Source organism: Halichoeres trimaculatus, unplaced genomic scaffold (genome assembly GCF_033239565.1).
Source record: "Halichoeres trimaculatus isolate MK-OKI-2021-1 unplaced genomic scaffold, fHalTri1.1 fHalTri1_scaffold_2, whole genome shotgun sequence".
In the NCBI taxonomy this organism is placed as follows: domain Eukaryota; kingdom Metazoa; phylum Chordata; class Actinopteri; order Labriformes; family Labridae; genus Halichoeres; species Halichoeres trimaculatus.
Window position 1 is genome coordinate 36,602,871 of NW_027437180.1, and position 17,035 is coordinate 36,619,905.

At 38.4% G+C, this 17,035-nt stretch overlaps 1 protein-coding gene across 2 annotated transcripts in view; it reads right to left on the minus strand.

Annotated features, from left to right (window-relative positions):
- LOC141804139 (E3 ubiquitin-protein ligase SMURF2-like) overlaps window positions 1-17,035 on the minus strand; it is an 81,538-nt gene that overhangs the window by 39,477 nt on the left and 25,026 nt on the right. For both annotated transcript variants that reach the window (XM_074688450.1, XM_074688441.1), the window contains exons 2-4: window positions 12,198-12,236; window positions 6,932-7,040; window positions 207-340 (exon numbers count right to left, since the gene is read on the minus strand). In XM_074688450.1, the coding sequence (XP_074544551.1) occupies window positions 207-340; window positions 6,932-7,040; window positions 12,198-12,236 (282 nt within the window). The remainder of the gene's footprint in view (window positions 1-206; window positions 341-6,931; window positions 7,041-12,197; window positions 12,237-17,035) is intronic.

Here is a 17,035-nt window from a genome sequence, read left to right on the forward strand (position 1 = left end):
GTGAGAGACAGGGATGCTAAAAGCTAGCTGCAAGCTATCAAGGAAAGCTCCCCTGGCAAGTATGACTCCTTAGTTGAGGGTGTGTGTTCAGTCTCCACATCACACTATGAACAAGATATAAGAGGAGGGAGCATGAGGAGGCTAGATATCAGCAAGCATTTAAAGAGTATGCATTTATACACACACAGGCGTAAACAGGAACTTACAGCCAGTGTCTTTAAGTCTGTTGATGGCGTTGGACAGGAGACGCACACAGCCCAGGAAACCGGCACCCTGCTTTTTGTGGATCTTCTTGTGGTTCCAAACACTGATGGTGATTGAGTCGGCCTTTCCGATGTATCTGACAAGAGCAAAAGAAGATAGATTAGTAAGTTTTTGCAATCCTTACAATAGCAATAAGAATCAGAATAGCCTTTTTCGCCAAGTATCTTCAAGAAAACAAGGAATTTGACTCCGGCTTAAGCTGACCTCTCTCCATGAAGTTATTGTGATTTAATACTTAAGATTAGAAAAGTAGAAAAAGTAAAACTTGAGTAGTAATAGGGATGGGAACTGAATTAGGTACTTTTATGGGTACCGCCTGAATTCTGTAAACTGGTAACGTATTTTTTCAAATGTGAAAGATACCCATCCCTAAGTAGTAAGAAACAAAAATAAAACAAAATAAAATAATTTAAAAAGTAATTAAAAAATAAAATTACATAAAAATAAATAAACAAATAATCATAATAATAATTATTATTATTACTATTATGATAATTATAATAAAATAATAAAAAAATAAGTTAAAAAAATAATAAAATTAAATTAAAAGTAAAAATAAAAACAATTGGAAAAAAAACAATGGGTTGAAATTAAAATAGTACAAAGACCCGGAACAACAACTAACAACAACTTACTGCAAAACCCGTTCTCCAAAAACATGCGCAAGTAAAACTACTATTTCACATCTATTCAACCACTCCTCTCTGACAGCAAGAAAACAGCGCACATGGTTTTAGTGGTTAAATAAAAACAAAATAAAATAATTTTAAAAGTAACAAAAATAAAAATAAATAAACAAATAATAGTGATAATTATTACAATTATGATAATTATAATAAAATAAAAATAATAAATAAACTGAGTGTAAAAAATAATGAAATAAAAGTAAAAATAAAAATAATTGGGAAGAAAAAATAATGGGTTGAAATCTTAATAGTACAAAGACCCAAAACATCAACTAACAACAACTAACTACAAAACCCATTCTCCAACAACATAAATAAAAACAAAATAAAATAATTTAAAAAGTTATACAAATAAATAAATAAAAAAAAAATTAATATTACAATTATGATAATTATAATAAAATAATAAAAAAAATAAATTGAGTTAAAAAACTTATAATAAAATAAATATAAAAGTAAAAATAAAAATAATTGGAAAAAAAAAATGGGTTGAAATTAAAATAGTACAAAGACTCGAAACAACAACTAACTGCAAAACCCATTCTCCAAACATGCACAAGTAAAACTGCTATTTCACATCTATTCAACCGCTCCTCTCTGACAGTGAGAAAACAGCGCAGATGGTTTTAGTGGTTCAGACTTTCAGGCTGTAATGAAGCTGATTAGCTTATTTTGAAGTAACTCCACAGTTTGTGCTTGCATATGTGTGTGTGTGTGTGTGTTAGTGCAGATTTAGCACAGATGAGGCCAGTCTAGTCGTGGTTGCAGAGGAGAGGAAGTCCCCGTGATGTGCTCCACCGCAGTCTGAGACGCAGACAGTACTCGCAGTAAACACGCAGAGTTCAACATTTAAATGCACAATCACACATTTGCTGACACATACACTGACAAAATTACAGCCCAGCGCTGATCCCAAGCTCCATATTACTCTGTGCATCTCTGGGAAGACGTGGGGTTTCCCTCCTGAGCACATCAAACGTGACGGTTTGGGAATGAGTTGCAATGAAATCAAATTAAAACCTGTGTGGGTTTAAAATCCTCATCTGGTCAGACGGCTGCTGCAGAGGTTGATGTCTTTGCTCTTTTTTTGCGACCTCTGTTGTGTCTGGGCCTGCATGTGCTTTTAACCTTGTTAAGATGAAAGCTGACTTGGCTCAGGCTCCATCAAGAGCATGTTTTAATCTTAAAACAACAGATGAAGAAAGCTCTGTGTCGTGTTTTTGCTCAGAGCGCTGTGGTGCAACTTGGGTTGCCTCTCTGAGGACATTACAGTGCTCTAAATTTAATCTATTACCTCTCCCCTCACGCCGTGTGTTTGGTTAGATTTACAGGTCAGCGTGAAGCACAGGCCTGGTGTACAAAGAACAGTCTTGAACCCCAAAAACAAAAATTCAGACTTGCAGTCAGGTTGAGAAAAGTATCTGTGCCAAAACTTTGTCCAAAATAACATTACAGGTAGTGAGGTCATACTCAAAACACTACAAAGATCATTGTGTTTGTAAAAACATGAGCGGGCTACATGGGAGATGAACGGTTTTCTAATTCACCAACAGACTTTATCTCACTCCAGTGTCTTCTTAAGATGGTTTTTGGCGACATTCAAACTCTACAGGTCACAGTGAAGAAGGTTTGGTTCAAAAGTTCACACAAAATCGTTCAACAACATGTCAGATTTGATAACTGATGTTTCAAAGAAAGTAAATTTGTGCTATGCTGTATGAAGCAAGTGGTACAGTGATGCTCCAATGGAACTATAACAGGAAAGGGAGTGAAAAAATACTTAAATTCACAATATATGTTCTTCTAATTCCATACCATGTGTTTATGACCACCATTTGTGGCAAATATACCTGCAGCCCTAGTGGCACCTGTTGCCTGCAGATACTCGAGAGCTGCAGGCCAACCTCATTATTGATCTTGATATCCTTTTCAAACAGTTCAACATCCTCATGACTAACGGTTTGGTCTTCTAAGACAAACTACCGTATTGACCCGTATATAGGACTAGGGATGGGTACCGAATTAGGTGCTTTTAAAGGTACCTACCGAATTCTTTCAAAGGTACCAGGTACCGATTCACGTAAAATCATTAGGTACCATATATAGGTACCAAAATTCATCCTTGAGACTGTGAGAGAGTGGAAGAAAGGGTCATTTTCCATGCTGGACATGAACACAGCATTACAAGATCACATACCGAAGAATGAATATGTTAAATTAAAAAGAGTTTACATTTTATTATTTAACAAATTGATATTTTTTGCACATAAACACACATAAGTACCAAAAATTGGTACCGTTGAGTACCGGTACTGATTGCCAGGTACCGGGAATGGGTACCGTATCGTTTCAGATGTGAAAGGTACCCATCCCTATATAGGACGACCCTGATTATAAGATGACCCACCTCTTTTCTAGACCAATCTTCAGGTTAGACTAGTAACCAGAATTAACTGTATTATCAGTTTATTGTAACTGTTTTTTTATTGAAATTGTGAAACAATTATTGGAACAAAAGTTAAAGACTACTTTCATTTTTGGACTTAAACACAATCACTAAGATCTGTGTTTCAAATGTAATTCTGATGACAGCTCTGGTAATCGGGATGCCTTAGTTACATTGCTCAGAAACAAACTCGTACACACTTCCGTCCATCTCTTGATAACAATCTCTTGATCTTAAAATTAGCATCGTAACTCTGTCTCAGTTGTCTAACTTGCCCAACTTTTGGTCCATTTTGCTCAGCGTGCCTCCCCATTTTTCATCTCCTGTCACTGCGTCTGACTCCTAAATTCTAACGCACTACACAGGGAGTCACTAACCGGAAGTTTCAAAATAAAACACAATGCACGAACTCTCAAACAAAAATTTCCCCAATATGTTATAAATATGTCATATCTGGAGGCACGTGCATCTGGTAAACAGTTGGTCAGAGGGTCCCAGATGCAACACGACGCCATGGATGAAGAGAAGCTGATCTTGGAAGTGGAGAAGTTCAACATTCTGTATGATCCCAAACATCCTTTTTTATAAGGATACAGGCAGAAAGGACAAGGTGTGGACTGACATATCTAAAGTTATGGGAGTGGATGGTGATTGTGTGATATCGCTATTCACTCAAGAGCCTGTGACCCTCCGAGGACCAGTCCTCCCCCCTCCGGATTGAGTGGCGCAGCATGCTACACTGCGCGGCACGTGCGGTGCACTGCAAAAACTAAAATCTTATCAAGTGTTTTTGTCTTATTTTCAGTAGAAAATTCCTTTTTAGACTCAATATGAGCCAAATTCACATGACCAATCCAGAAAAATGTCTTGTTTAAAGTTATTTAAGGACAAAAATGAGGTCTGAATTGCTTGTAACCAGTAAAAAAATCTGCCAATGGAACAAGAGAAAAGTTACTTGTATTAAGACATTATTCTAGTCTCAAGGAGTCTTCTTCTTCTTGTTCCATTGGCACATTTTTTTTACTGGTTACAAGCGATTCAAACCTCATTTTTGTACTCTGATAACTTGAAACAAGACATTTTTCTGGATTGATAAGTTGAAAGTGGCTCATATCGAGTATAATAAGACAATTTTTACTTAAAAAAAGACAAAAACACTTGATAATATTTCAGTTTTTGCAGTGTGGAGTTTAGGGGTGACAGATCACCACAGCCATAGTGAGGTCACTGGCTTTACAAAAAGCTGGCACTCTCTGCTTTTGCGACCCTAGACAACTATCAGCATGTGTCAATGGTTAGTCCCTGATTATAAGACAAACCCTCAACACTTTTCACATTATTTTCACTGAAAAAAAACTTGAAGAAACTGAGGTTTTTGGCAGTTTTGGCAACAAAAAAAGTTAGTCAGCACACTTAAATGATGAAACCATCTTCATCATCCATCAAATATATCAACAACAGGAATACTTTCTCTTCAAGATTAATAAACCTCACTGGATTGAATGACTTTTTGGAAGCTTCCTTTAAGAAATTTGTATATACAGAGACAACGCAGTTAGAAAATGCACCCACACACATTCACTTTCAGATGTAAAATCATCACAGACAAAAAGCCAAACCACTTTTGGTTGTTGTGTTCCTTCAAATTTTTTTTTTAACAACAAAATATTCTGCATGTGTAGGCTTCACAGTCAAACCCTAAGTATGAAAGTATTCTAGTTGTAATCCGGGTTCACTTGGTGTAATCTCTGCTCTGACTTTTTCATCTTTAAATGATTCTGTGTTTTCACTTCTTTTAGATGTTTTCTATGGGAGAATCCAAGAAGGACTGGTTACTCATTTGTGGAATGATCAACTCTGTTGCGTTAGCATTTCTTCTTTATATGTGCAGACCCACTGCAAGCAAGAATGAAGCAGGAAGAAACCAATCCCGAAGTTTATACAACATTAACCAACGTGCGGAGTTGAGCACTCATTTTTTATATTTGTGAAATCTGTTTTGAAGTAGTTTTTACTGTTACATGCAAAACTATTTAAAAAAAGATGGCTGTGGAGAAAGTGAAAACTAACTGCAAAAGTGATGGTTCCACCTACTTATCTTTTTTTTTTAAACCTCGCTGCAGTAGTTTGTCTGCAGACAAAAAGCAGGCAATAATAAAAAGATGCGGTATGCACAGCAGGACATATACAGCATTTAATCTAAAGTAAAAGCACAGCGAGCAGAGCGCCAATCTGGCTCCTTAACCAAAGCTATGTGAATAGTTACACTGAGAGGCCAAGAGAGGAGGGAAGACGCCAAAACCAGACCTACGTACTACCAAGTTCATGACCTTCCAACATGGTTTCTGTGTCCTTCTCAAGACAAGAAAAATGAATAGAGAAAGTTAAAACTGGTTTAGGAAGTTTGGTGCCAAAGGTCATCGAAGTGACACGTGGAAAAGACCGCTCCTCCAAACGCTGAAGCCTGGAGATGGGGGTGTGGTGAGCTGGCCTATGGCCAAGCCCACACTCCCATCAGCTTTCTGTGGCATGTTAGCCATTTCCTGAACCAGAGAAAGAGGCCAGGGGTCGCTGGCGGAAACACTTTCCTCCAAGAGGGTGGAGATCGAGGAGGGGGAGTAATGTCGGGCCTTGAGGTGCGTGTGGGTAGATGAAAGTATGCTAAGAATATTGAGCTGTATGCTAAAGAATGAGCCACAAGAATACTTAAAGGGCCTTCATGCTTTTTGTCCTAAGTAGTTTCATTTTTCTGTATTATGATATTCTATTCACGGTTGCAAAATGCAAATCTACTCCCACTCTTCCACTTTTTTGTAACGGACTTCCTTTCCCCTCATCCCTCCTCCTGTCACCACTGCTTCCCCTCAATCTCTCACCACTATAAGTAAGCTTTGGTTGTAAGTGGGTCCTTTAGGGTGATTGCTCCTTGTGACGGCTTGTCGACAAAGTGCCGGAACAGTCACAGCACACAGCCTCATGGTTTGGAGGGAGAACACTCGTCCTGCCGCTGAGTCAAGTACAAAGTTTCATAAGAGTACTTGTCACTGCCCTGCTTGATGCTTTCTGCTTTGAGTTGCTTCATGGGTCAACAGACCATTAAGTCAAGAAATATTATTTTATGGGCTTAAAAATTCAGGCAGTGCTTGTTTCTTCTCATTTCATTGACAAAAAGAAAAAGCACGTTTCAAGGGACAGATTCTTAAAGGCTGATACTCGGCTTGTCCAGAGAAAGATAGACAAAGAATGCCTAAAATCTCACTCGACGAGATGTTTTGTTCGCGAAGCTTTAAAGATGGGTGTTTCTGCACACAGTAAAGGGTCCTCTCCGTCCACATTCCTGACACACTCGTAATGGCAGCGCTCGTCCACACACAGCAAAACCCTCATGCTGCGTTTCTGTGACAACAATGCTTTATTTACAGATTCAGATTTAACTAGGTGTGTGACCTCCGACACAAAACCACACACACTTGCCTCATTTGTTCCCTAATGGAGCATGTGAGGCGTCAATGTCGTTCTGCTCTTGTTGACTTACAGATCATAATGTTGGTTCCACTTTGGGTCCAGCGTGTTTCTCACAGTATCTGTTGAGTGGCATTGCCCTGAGCCGTCCACAACCACTTTGGCGAAAGGATCTGGCAACCCTGTAGAAGCAGACAGAGGAAAGAGGTGAGTCCATGTGACAACCGTACCAACTTGTGATCCCTCCATAGATACTTCAGCTTTTACCACAAAGTCACAACACCCCTCAGAAGTTTCAAAGCTTTTCTTTCACCTCCTCTCTCCCCATTTCTCTCCTCCTGTTCTTTTAAATGTAGTTGAACAATAAATTCCTGCTGAATGTGGACAACTTCTCATTTTATAGTCTTATAGAAACTAAAAAAATCATACGTTTGTATCATGACCGAGCAGAAAGAAGGGGATGCAGTTGCAGCTGCACCGGCAGTAAACCTCATCATCCTTTCTTTCTTGTTCTCGAGTCTGTTTGTGTAATATTCCCTGCCTGAAGATGGAGTAATTGTCTGTGCTGTTTTGTCATTAAAGCTGCAGCGCGAGAAATCATCCAGTTTCTTGATCTGTGGGTTTTACAAATCAGAGATCTTGCAGTTCTGCAAAGGAATCTGTCATTGCAGTAAAAGTAAAAAGACATACTGGGTCTCCTCTAAAAGAATGGAAATCCTCACTTTTTAAAGGGTTTTCTTTGGACGGTTATTTTGTTAATACACAGTTTATGTTTTTATTTAATCAAGGTAAGTGGTTTTAGCTAAAAATTGACTTTTATTTTGAAGGCTTCCCTGCAGGATGTAACATAAACACTGCCTTTTGGTCAGTCTGAACTCAATGTTGAAAACTGCGAAGGAAATGTCAACTACAGGTCATAACAGCATCCTTCATTTTTCTTTATCTTCTGCTTTGGTGTTGATTGTGTAATATGTGGCTGGGCTTCGTTCCTTTTGAGGGTCTCAGTGCACTATGCACCTACGTCAGCCTATCATTTGGTATATCCTCTGTTTCACATGAATGCTTTCGTGATTGTATTTTTAGGGTGTTTATTTTATAAGTTAGGTTTGCTTTGCTTACTGTAATTGTACTCAGAGTTTAATGTTCAGATTATTTTAACATATGTTCATTTTTCAATCACCACACAGCGTTTAACAGTATTTCAATAGCCCATTATCAAAAAATATAACGGCTCTGTTTTGGTTATTGTTAATGGCTATATTTCATTTTTGTTTTGTACATCTCTTACACTGTTTGTGGTGATCTATGGAAGAAAATAAAGCTAGACTGGGTGCTTTTCATGAAGCATGATGACAGTTTTCCTTAGTTTTGGATGTTTTTGAACATAATAAACTGGAAATTCTGTTCACAATGTAATAAAAGATACTCAAAACCGATGTTGTGTTCTGGATGGATGCCACAACTCTCAATATAAATACAGACTTTTGGTACAGCATGAACGATACACTCCACTACTGTGAACTGTTTTCAGCTTTGGCGGAAGAGCAACAAATATCGTGACAGTGCCACATTAAAAAATTAGTGTCAAAAAATGAAAAAAGGTGACATTAGCTGCCAAATCATTGATTTTTTTTTCTATATTCAACTGTAGAGGGATGGGATGGAGGATATGTCGTACAAGAACAGGAAGTTCAGGGAACACTAGGTTAAAAAAGGACTGAATAGCACCAGATGACATCTGCAGCACAGTTCGGGGTGAGTATTGGGAGGAACCTCTCGATACGATATGATATGCATCATGATATTTGGGTTACGATAGGATAGTATCATGATGTACCACAATATTATTCCAGCTGAAACAGCAACCTGTTGTACATTCCGTTGCTAGGCGCTACCCAAGTAGCTGCCTGTTGCAGCAGCTCTCTCGTCTTTGTCCGTTTCTTGTAATATTTTTGTCTCTTTCACGTCATCTTTGTATTTGGAGTGGATCATCACTTTGTATGGTTCATTGTCGGTCACGGACACCAAACTTTTTGTGGCTTCGACAACATTTTTTACTACTTTTCTCCTGTGTTTGTCTGGAGATCCTACATGTAACCATGGCTGCATTGTTTACATGCAAAATTAGCTGTTAGCAGCCTGTAGCATGTCAATGCTAACTAGTGTAGGGCTTGATGATTTCCCTCGAGCTGAGGAGGAGGAGGTGAGGACGACGTGCTGGTTCTCGGATGTGAGCTGGGAGGTGACGACGTGGACCTGTCCTTCCATCCATTGTTGTTGGGAACGTGGGATCTCGCTCCGGGGGATGGACGAGCTAGCTGTGCTAACCCAGCAGCATCGTGCTGTTCACGGACGTGGCTGACGGAGCTGACATGGGACGCCGGCCCCACATTGGAGGAGCTTTGCCTGCTGTGAGCAGACAGGATCCAGGAGACAGAGACTGAACAGACTTCTGGGGAGGCTCAGTCCTGGACCCTGTGGAGGTGGAGACTGGCTGGGCTGGAGAGTGGTGGACGAGTGGTGGACGGGATGTCGTCATCTACTTTCTTATGGACCTTTTTGCACTTTCTATACTCTTTCTTACTTTTGTTTTCTTAAATGCTGCGGTGACTCCTGAATTTCCCCTCGGGGATAAATAAAGTATTTTCTATTCTATTCTATTCTATTACTAATTGTGATTTATTGTGATATACACAGTTAACTATTAAAAATTGAGATGATGTTTATGTGAATCAAAATATTACTCAAAATTGAAAGGACCAAAGAAAACATTAATGTCTATGGCATACTGACTTGCTCAGTTTAACAAAAACCCACATTATCAAGTTTCGGGATTAAATTTTCTAAACATTTTTAATATACTTTGAAATGATATTTATTATACAATCTATAGGCAACATAAAGGATAGTAGGCTAAAATATGAACTTTTATTTAAACAAAAATATCAATATTAAGTGTTGAAATATCAGTATCGTATCAGAGGTCAAAGTATCACAATATCAATATTTTATTTACACACCTCTAAGCACAGTGCAACATTATGTTTAAGCTAATAAATGTTGATGTTAAATGGACACTATACAAACCATGTGGAAAAGTGCTTTATCAGAACAGATTTATTGAAAACTACAGGTGGAAACCTTGCTCAGTCAGACGAGCTCTTGCAACAATCTCCAAACAGATGAGGGATTTCTGTTCTTTGGATTTTACACCGAGTGACACCAGTTCTTTGCTAGCATGCAATTAATCTTCATCAGTGGTGTGGATTATTTTTGTTGTTCCTTGGGGAACTGACAGATTTTTGTTCAAGGATAGTGGAGTACGGCCATGGCAATGAGTTTCAAAGAATTGGGAAAATTAAGGGACTTAGGCTGTATTCAGACCAGAAAAGTCCTTTGGTCCACTTGTTTGGTCCGGACCAAAGCAGACTTTATTTTTTTCGTTTGGTGCGGTTCATATTCAGATTGTACTTTTTGCAAGTGGGCTATATTCGGGGATAAATAAAGTATTTTCTATTCTATTCTATTCTATTCTATATTCTGTAAACACATCTACATGTGTGACGATCAGTGCTCTCATTGGACAGCACTGACAAAGGGCAGCACACAGAATACAGACCTGGAAATGGAGGTGAACATGTGTGTTTGTGCTCTTATTAGAGCTGCAAAATCATTATCAGTTTCAAGAGCAGCTCCTTCAAAGCAGGCTTAACAACACCGTTTACAATTTAGGAACAGCGAAGACGAATGCGCGCAGCAAGGAGACGCTATGCTCTGCGTGTCCTGACCCACAACATGCCAGCAACAGCGTGGCTAAATAGACGACGGAGGATCAGGTATGAACCAAAGACGGTTAGGTTACGGTGGCTTTATAGGCCCAAAAGGCGCATGTATCCTGTAGTTAGTTTGGATGGACCTTGGTTTGTATTCAGACCTGCACCGGAGAACCATGAACCGTACCAGAGTTTGTTTGGAAGCGGACCGAGACCACCTCAAAAAGTGGGTCTCGGTCCGGTTGTTTGGTCCGCACCAGGGTTCGTTTGTGTCTATTCACACCTGCATGAAAAGTCCGTACCAGCGTGGGAAACAAACCCTGGTCCGTTTAAAGTGGACCAAACAGTCCAGGTCTGAATACGCCCTAAAAGGCCATTTAACGTTATCTGTGCAATCCCTGCATCCATGTTCCATTCACATGGATGTTTTTATCACAATTAAATTTTCATTAGTTATTTGACCTCAGTGCTTTTACATTTTGGGTAGACATTGAAAGGTTTTTCAAATTGTGGCACTCCGAAGAAAACAAAGAGGATTTTAAAGGATTAAAAATTAAAAATCTGTGTTATTTGTCAAAGAATAACCTCAGTGTTTTCTACATTGACAGTGTTGAGTCTAAAGCTACAATATGATACTCCTGGTGCTCTGTATGACTGTGCATGTATATACCAGCACTTCATAGGTGTCTGAGTATTTACCTGTTGGAACCGATACTTCATGCAAGTCAAACCTGTTCAGTCACCCTTATACTGTCATGTGACTTCCCTTACTCCCTTACTGTGTATGTGTGTGTGTGTGTGTGTGTGTGTGTGTGTAGACAAGAGAGTGACTCAGGAAAAAAACACGATGCCTCTGTTTTCATGACTTCCAGGTTAATGGAAAACCAAACTCTCGACTAAAAACTCCACTTCTGTTTCTTTAACCCCTGATTATAACAAGCAGTTGAGGTGGACGGCGGGTGCTGCTTGGGGGTATTTTTTGTGGGAACTGTCCTCATGATGAAACCAAGACGAATATATCACCTTACAATACTGCCGGCAGCGGAGGATAGATGGTATCCTGATTACCTTTAAGTGTTCTACAGCCTGAAGCTGAAAGTCAATGATTAGTAAATAACCTAGAAAGAAAACAACAGTTTGCTTCCTTTCTTCCTAATGTTTGTTTGGTCTTGTTTTTATTTTATCCCAGCTTGTCTTTATTTGTTTTCTATTGAAAACTTTACAATAAAACTTGTAAAACAGAAGGATTTGTATGTTCTTGTGCTTCTCAACATTGGTCATGAGCTGGACGGTTTCAGGTGTTACTGTGTGTCAAGCCAGATTAGGCCTCTTTGATAAAATCTACAGCTACATCAGTCGACTTGGTTACTACATGTCAAGTTCTCCGTCGCTCCCTGTGCGTGCCAGGTCTGGAGGTGTCCATGAGAGACAGACTGCTCCAAGGGGACTTGATGAACCGTGTGGCTTCGAAAGCCAGCGAGCAGCCATGGCTGACAAAGCCCATTCTGATGCACGAGGGAGGGGACGGGACAGGAATAGAAACGTGTAAAAATAGGCTGTACTTACGGAAGAAGTCTTTCTTTGCCAGGTTCTTTGCACACAGGACTGAAAGACAAAACGGGGAGAAAAATGTTAGAAGGTTAAACATTCAGTGTGCAAAAACTAGCAAAAGAGGAAGAAAACGGTTGGAAATTCAAAATCTTTTTTTTTTTTTTACTTTCAGCACATTAATTCAGTCTGTTTCTCTATTTTCCTGTCCAAATGCTCACTCAAAGATTTCTTTATTTATTCATTCAAGCTGTAGAACATGACACACTTTCCTTTGAGGAATTATTGATGTATTTTCTCCAAAAATCTGTTTGTCCATCCTCTCTGTCCCATCAAAAGCCATGGGACCAGTTTTAAGAGTTTCCTCCTCTAAAATATTCAGCACACAAGCACTCTTCTGTGTACGCAGCAAGTCATTGTATGTTTACATCATAGACAAAATACAAATACTCTCAACAGAGACTGAGAAAGTGAGAGCAACACTGTGTCTGGATGGTAAAGGTGTTGTGTTTTCTTATTATCCTCCTCTAAATGTCTTTCCTCAAGTCTTTTGGGGGTCATGAGCAAACAGAAACGCTGATGCTTTGTTTTGTGCTGGCGAGACAAAACTTTGGTAAGGACAGAGCGAAACAAAGCAGGCCGAGTGTGTTGACGGAGAAACCCAATAAGGTGAGGACAGAAAAGCAGCAGGATAGGAAAATCTGAAGAGGGGGTTAAATAAATATCACAGGCTGCAACGACTGACCAATGCATTCATCTTGTGATTATTAAAGAGAAAAAAAAATAAAGAAGGAGTTCAGGAGAGAGTCTTTCTGCAGAGTCTCCACCCATCCATGTATGAACCACTCTGACTTGTATCTAACCATGGTCATGGACAAGCACTTACACTTCATTATTTATACGGGTACAGTCAGGTACAGTCCCACTGTTTCCAACAGATTCACTACCACACAACCACACTTTGACTACAATATGTAAAAGTAAGAGTTGAAAGGAGAGAAAGGTCCTCTGCAGGTCACAGACAGCTCAGTGGGCTGAAATTCAAAAAACGATGAAAAAATGTAAGGTTTTGATGCTTCTGATTTTTTTAGGGTTTTTCTATGCTACATCTCTGTGCTTGAGCCGTACAAGCAGGAATTACCATGAATGTAAAGCTGTAAACACTAGGTCCTTCAAAAAGTTAAAATATCTTTAGTTTACATCGCAAAATGGTACCGTTACTCAACGATACCAATTTGAGGTACTTTCTTGTGTTTATGTGGTAAAAAATATCATTTTTTTAATAATTAAATACAAACATTTTTCAATTTAACGTATTTATTCTTCAATAAATAATAGGGGAGTAACGGTACATGTATCTGTGCTGAACCGCTCCATAAGGCCGTTCGGTTCGGTACAGCGCTGTATTCGAACGAGTACAGTAAGTTTACGTTAGCCGCTGCAGATGGCTCTTTAATATTCACGTGAGTACTTGTCTATGATTGGCTGAGCAGGGAAGGCGTTTTAACATTCATGAGGAAAGTGGTCTGTGATTCGTGCTTTGCGATCATGTGCATATCATGTGGACGTGACATCTCACGGTGAGCCAATCAGAAGATGAATATCAAAGAGCTTCCGTAGCCACAGGAGCTTGTGTCTGAATAGTGCATCATGGCTGCTGCTAACGACCAACCGGAGCTTGAAGAGCCTCCCCCCCCTCTCGCTGTATAATGGAAAGTTTTTGGTTTAATAAACATGTTAAACAAGCAAATGGTTTTGCGTTGTTCCATACTGTACTGAAAATGTACCAAACCGTGACCCTAAAACCAAGGTACGTACCGAACCGTGATTTTTGTGTACAGTTACACCCCTAATAAATAACCTTGAAATGCTGTGTTCATGTCCAGCATGGAAAATCCCCTACTCTTCCACTTCCTCACAGTCACAAGGATGCATTTAGGTACCTAAACATGGTACCTTTTGATTTTACCTGAATCGGTGCTTGGTACTTCTGACAGAATTCAGTCCTTACCTATAAAAGTACCTAATTCGGTACCCATCCCTATTGACTGTAAATACTTACCAGTTTAAAACAAGGATGTAAAATTCATTAACAGGGAAAAAAGGGAAAAATAAAGAGAAAAAAGGCATAAAGGGAGAAATCATGAGGATAAAATTCAGACAAGGAGAAATAACGTTAATAATGTTCTACAACAGAGAATAAAAGAAGGAATATATATGAGAAAGATTCAAAAACTAGGGATGCATTCATCTCATTTTTGAAGCGCCATCATCAATCATTATTTCTTATCATTTTAATTTAACCTTCAAATGGTACTGTTATTTCACACATCCACTATTATCTAATGTAAGACTATAATAACGGCATTTTAACGTTGTGCAAGTTGCTCATTGTGTGTTTACAGTTTGGCCTTTTTTTCTACTTACTGTGTTTAAAGTTTGACTTCTTTATTTATTATTGTGTTTACAGCTTGTTCTTATTTATCACTGGTTTACACTACAGTTCTTATGTGAACAGTTTTATAATTAAAGTTTCTTGTTTTAATTTAATAGTGTTCTGTCTCTGTCTTGAATCTAATGGATATTATAATAATTTGTGTTCATATAAAGTATATATCCAGTGAATATCAATGAATTTATTATATATATCAGCCGATATATCGGATATCGGTCTATTTATCTGATATCGGCTGATATATTGTATATCGGCTTTTTTTTGCCCCCGGTATCGGCATCGGCCCCAAAAATCCCATATCAGTCAGGCTCTAGAAAAAAGTATTTCAACACAGTCAAGATACATCTAAGAACCATACCAAAGTTTAAGTCCGTGGTGTAAAAAAAGCTTTAACACTGCTTTTAGTCTGTAACGCTGCTCTAGAGGAAACATCACGCACATGGATTACACAACACATCGAGTCAGGGGACATGACCTTAGCACGGTGGAAAGCTCTGCACACACTTGGGACCCCTTGCGCATTAAACACCTCTTCGATGTTGACACCTTGGAAGAACTGAAAATGGCACAGCCCATAATCAGACAGGAGCACAACATTGTAACTGACAAGTTCACCAGAAACTGAATTACAGCGACTGGGCCAACAGGACGAGCACTAACACTCAGCTTGTCAGGGGAAATTACACTGCCAAAGCCGACAGTATGGGCGCAGGCCAAATCGAAGACAGCCAGAAAAGCCTCCTGTGGGACAAAACAGACACCATGCTGACAGCAGACAAGAGAAACACTGGATAAACAGGGGCCTGAAATCTTGGCTGAACATTTGTGGGCTAAGGCGGCATCTCAGAGAAAATAGTCGACCATCAAAGTTCAAACAGGTCATCACCTCATATATGAACCCTCACCTTAGGGACACATCTACAGGTCTATTCTGTGCAACAAATGTTTAGTGAGACAAGAAGCAACCCTGGTATATAGCTGCCAGGTCAAAGTGAGCGTGCTGAGCACTTGGTAACCAAACTATGTTAATGAAGATTAAAGGGATTAACCTGAACACGGCTCTACTGTCTCAGACACAATTACTGCAGGAGAAAATCCTCTTTCATTGTTATCAATAGCCTCTCACAAACAGTGCTGTCAGGCACAGCAGGCCGCTGCAACTCGTGGTGGTGGTGAAAAGGTTCAAAGGGGGCATAAATTTCACAATGGTGCACTATTAACAAGGAGAGGCAGAGTCTGTAGAGATCACGCTCAGTCATGACTTCAAACGCAAAGAAATAAAACTGTACCTAAGCAAGCATAGATAAAAAAGTAAGAAATTTATGTTCAGTAGTGTATTTTTTGTTTCTTAGCAATTCATCTTATATCGTTGGAAAACCTGGTAATTTTTACTCGTAGGATAAGCGGCCATGCCAAGCATTTGAGTCCATAAAAATTGCCAAATCCTGACCAATTTCAGATCTGGCAGGTAAGAATATATTTTTAATATATTTTTAAATATATTCTTATATAAACATATTTATTTATTTATTTATTTTAAATAATTACATTTATTAAATTTTTATATATTTTTATTTTTTTTTACTTTACTTCCTTTTGCTCTTTACATCTTTTTGTACTATAAAGCTGTGTGTATGTATACAGGCATGTATGTATGTAAATTTCTAAATAAATGTATTTTTTTTTCTAAGACATATATTTTGTATAAATATATTTTTAAAAATACAAACTTTCTCTTTACTCCTATTTTAATTTTTTTATTTTTAATATATTTCTTAATTATTGATTTTTTACTTTTACTTTTTTACATATCTTGATTTTCAGTATTATGTCATCTCATTGCTATTATTAATATTATTATTGTTATTTTTTATTATTAATGGCTAATTATTTCTTTCTTTCCTCCATTTTTTTTTTTAGTTTTCTACTAATTTATTATATTTATTTATTTTTCAATGTATTTTGATTTAATCTACCTAAAAATACGTATGCTTTTAAATTCAAAGACAAAAAATGAATAAAAAGAGTGAAGGAAAAAGATCCTCTCAGCCAATGCTAAACAGCTTTTTCTGCTGTCGACTCTTGTTTGGTGTCAGTATTTAGTCATTCTCAAACAGAAATCTGTTTATTAAATGAATTAAGTGTCAAATTTCCAATTAGTTCCATTTCTTCAGACTTCTAAATACAAGAGTGATGAAAACCTGACTGTGATCTCTAAAAACTTGTTAATTAAAAAGACAAAGATGTTAAAAAAAGTGCCTAAATATGTTCATCATCTCTTTTCAGTTTATGTAAACTCTCACTGTGGACTCTGTTCAATGAGGGATCAAATCTCGCCTCTGCACCCTGTGGGGATCCAGCAGAGCTGAATACATGCCACGTGAGAGAGCAAGCCATGGTG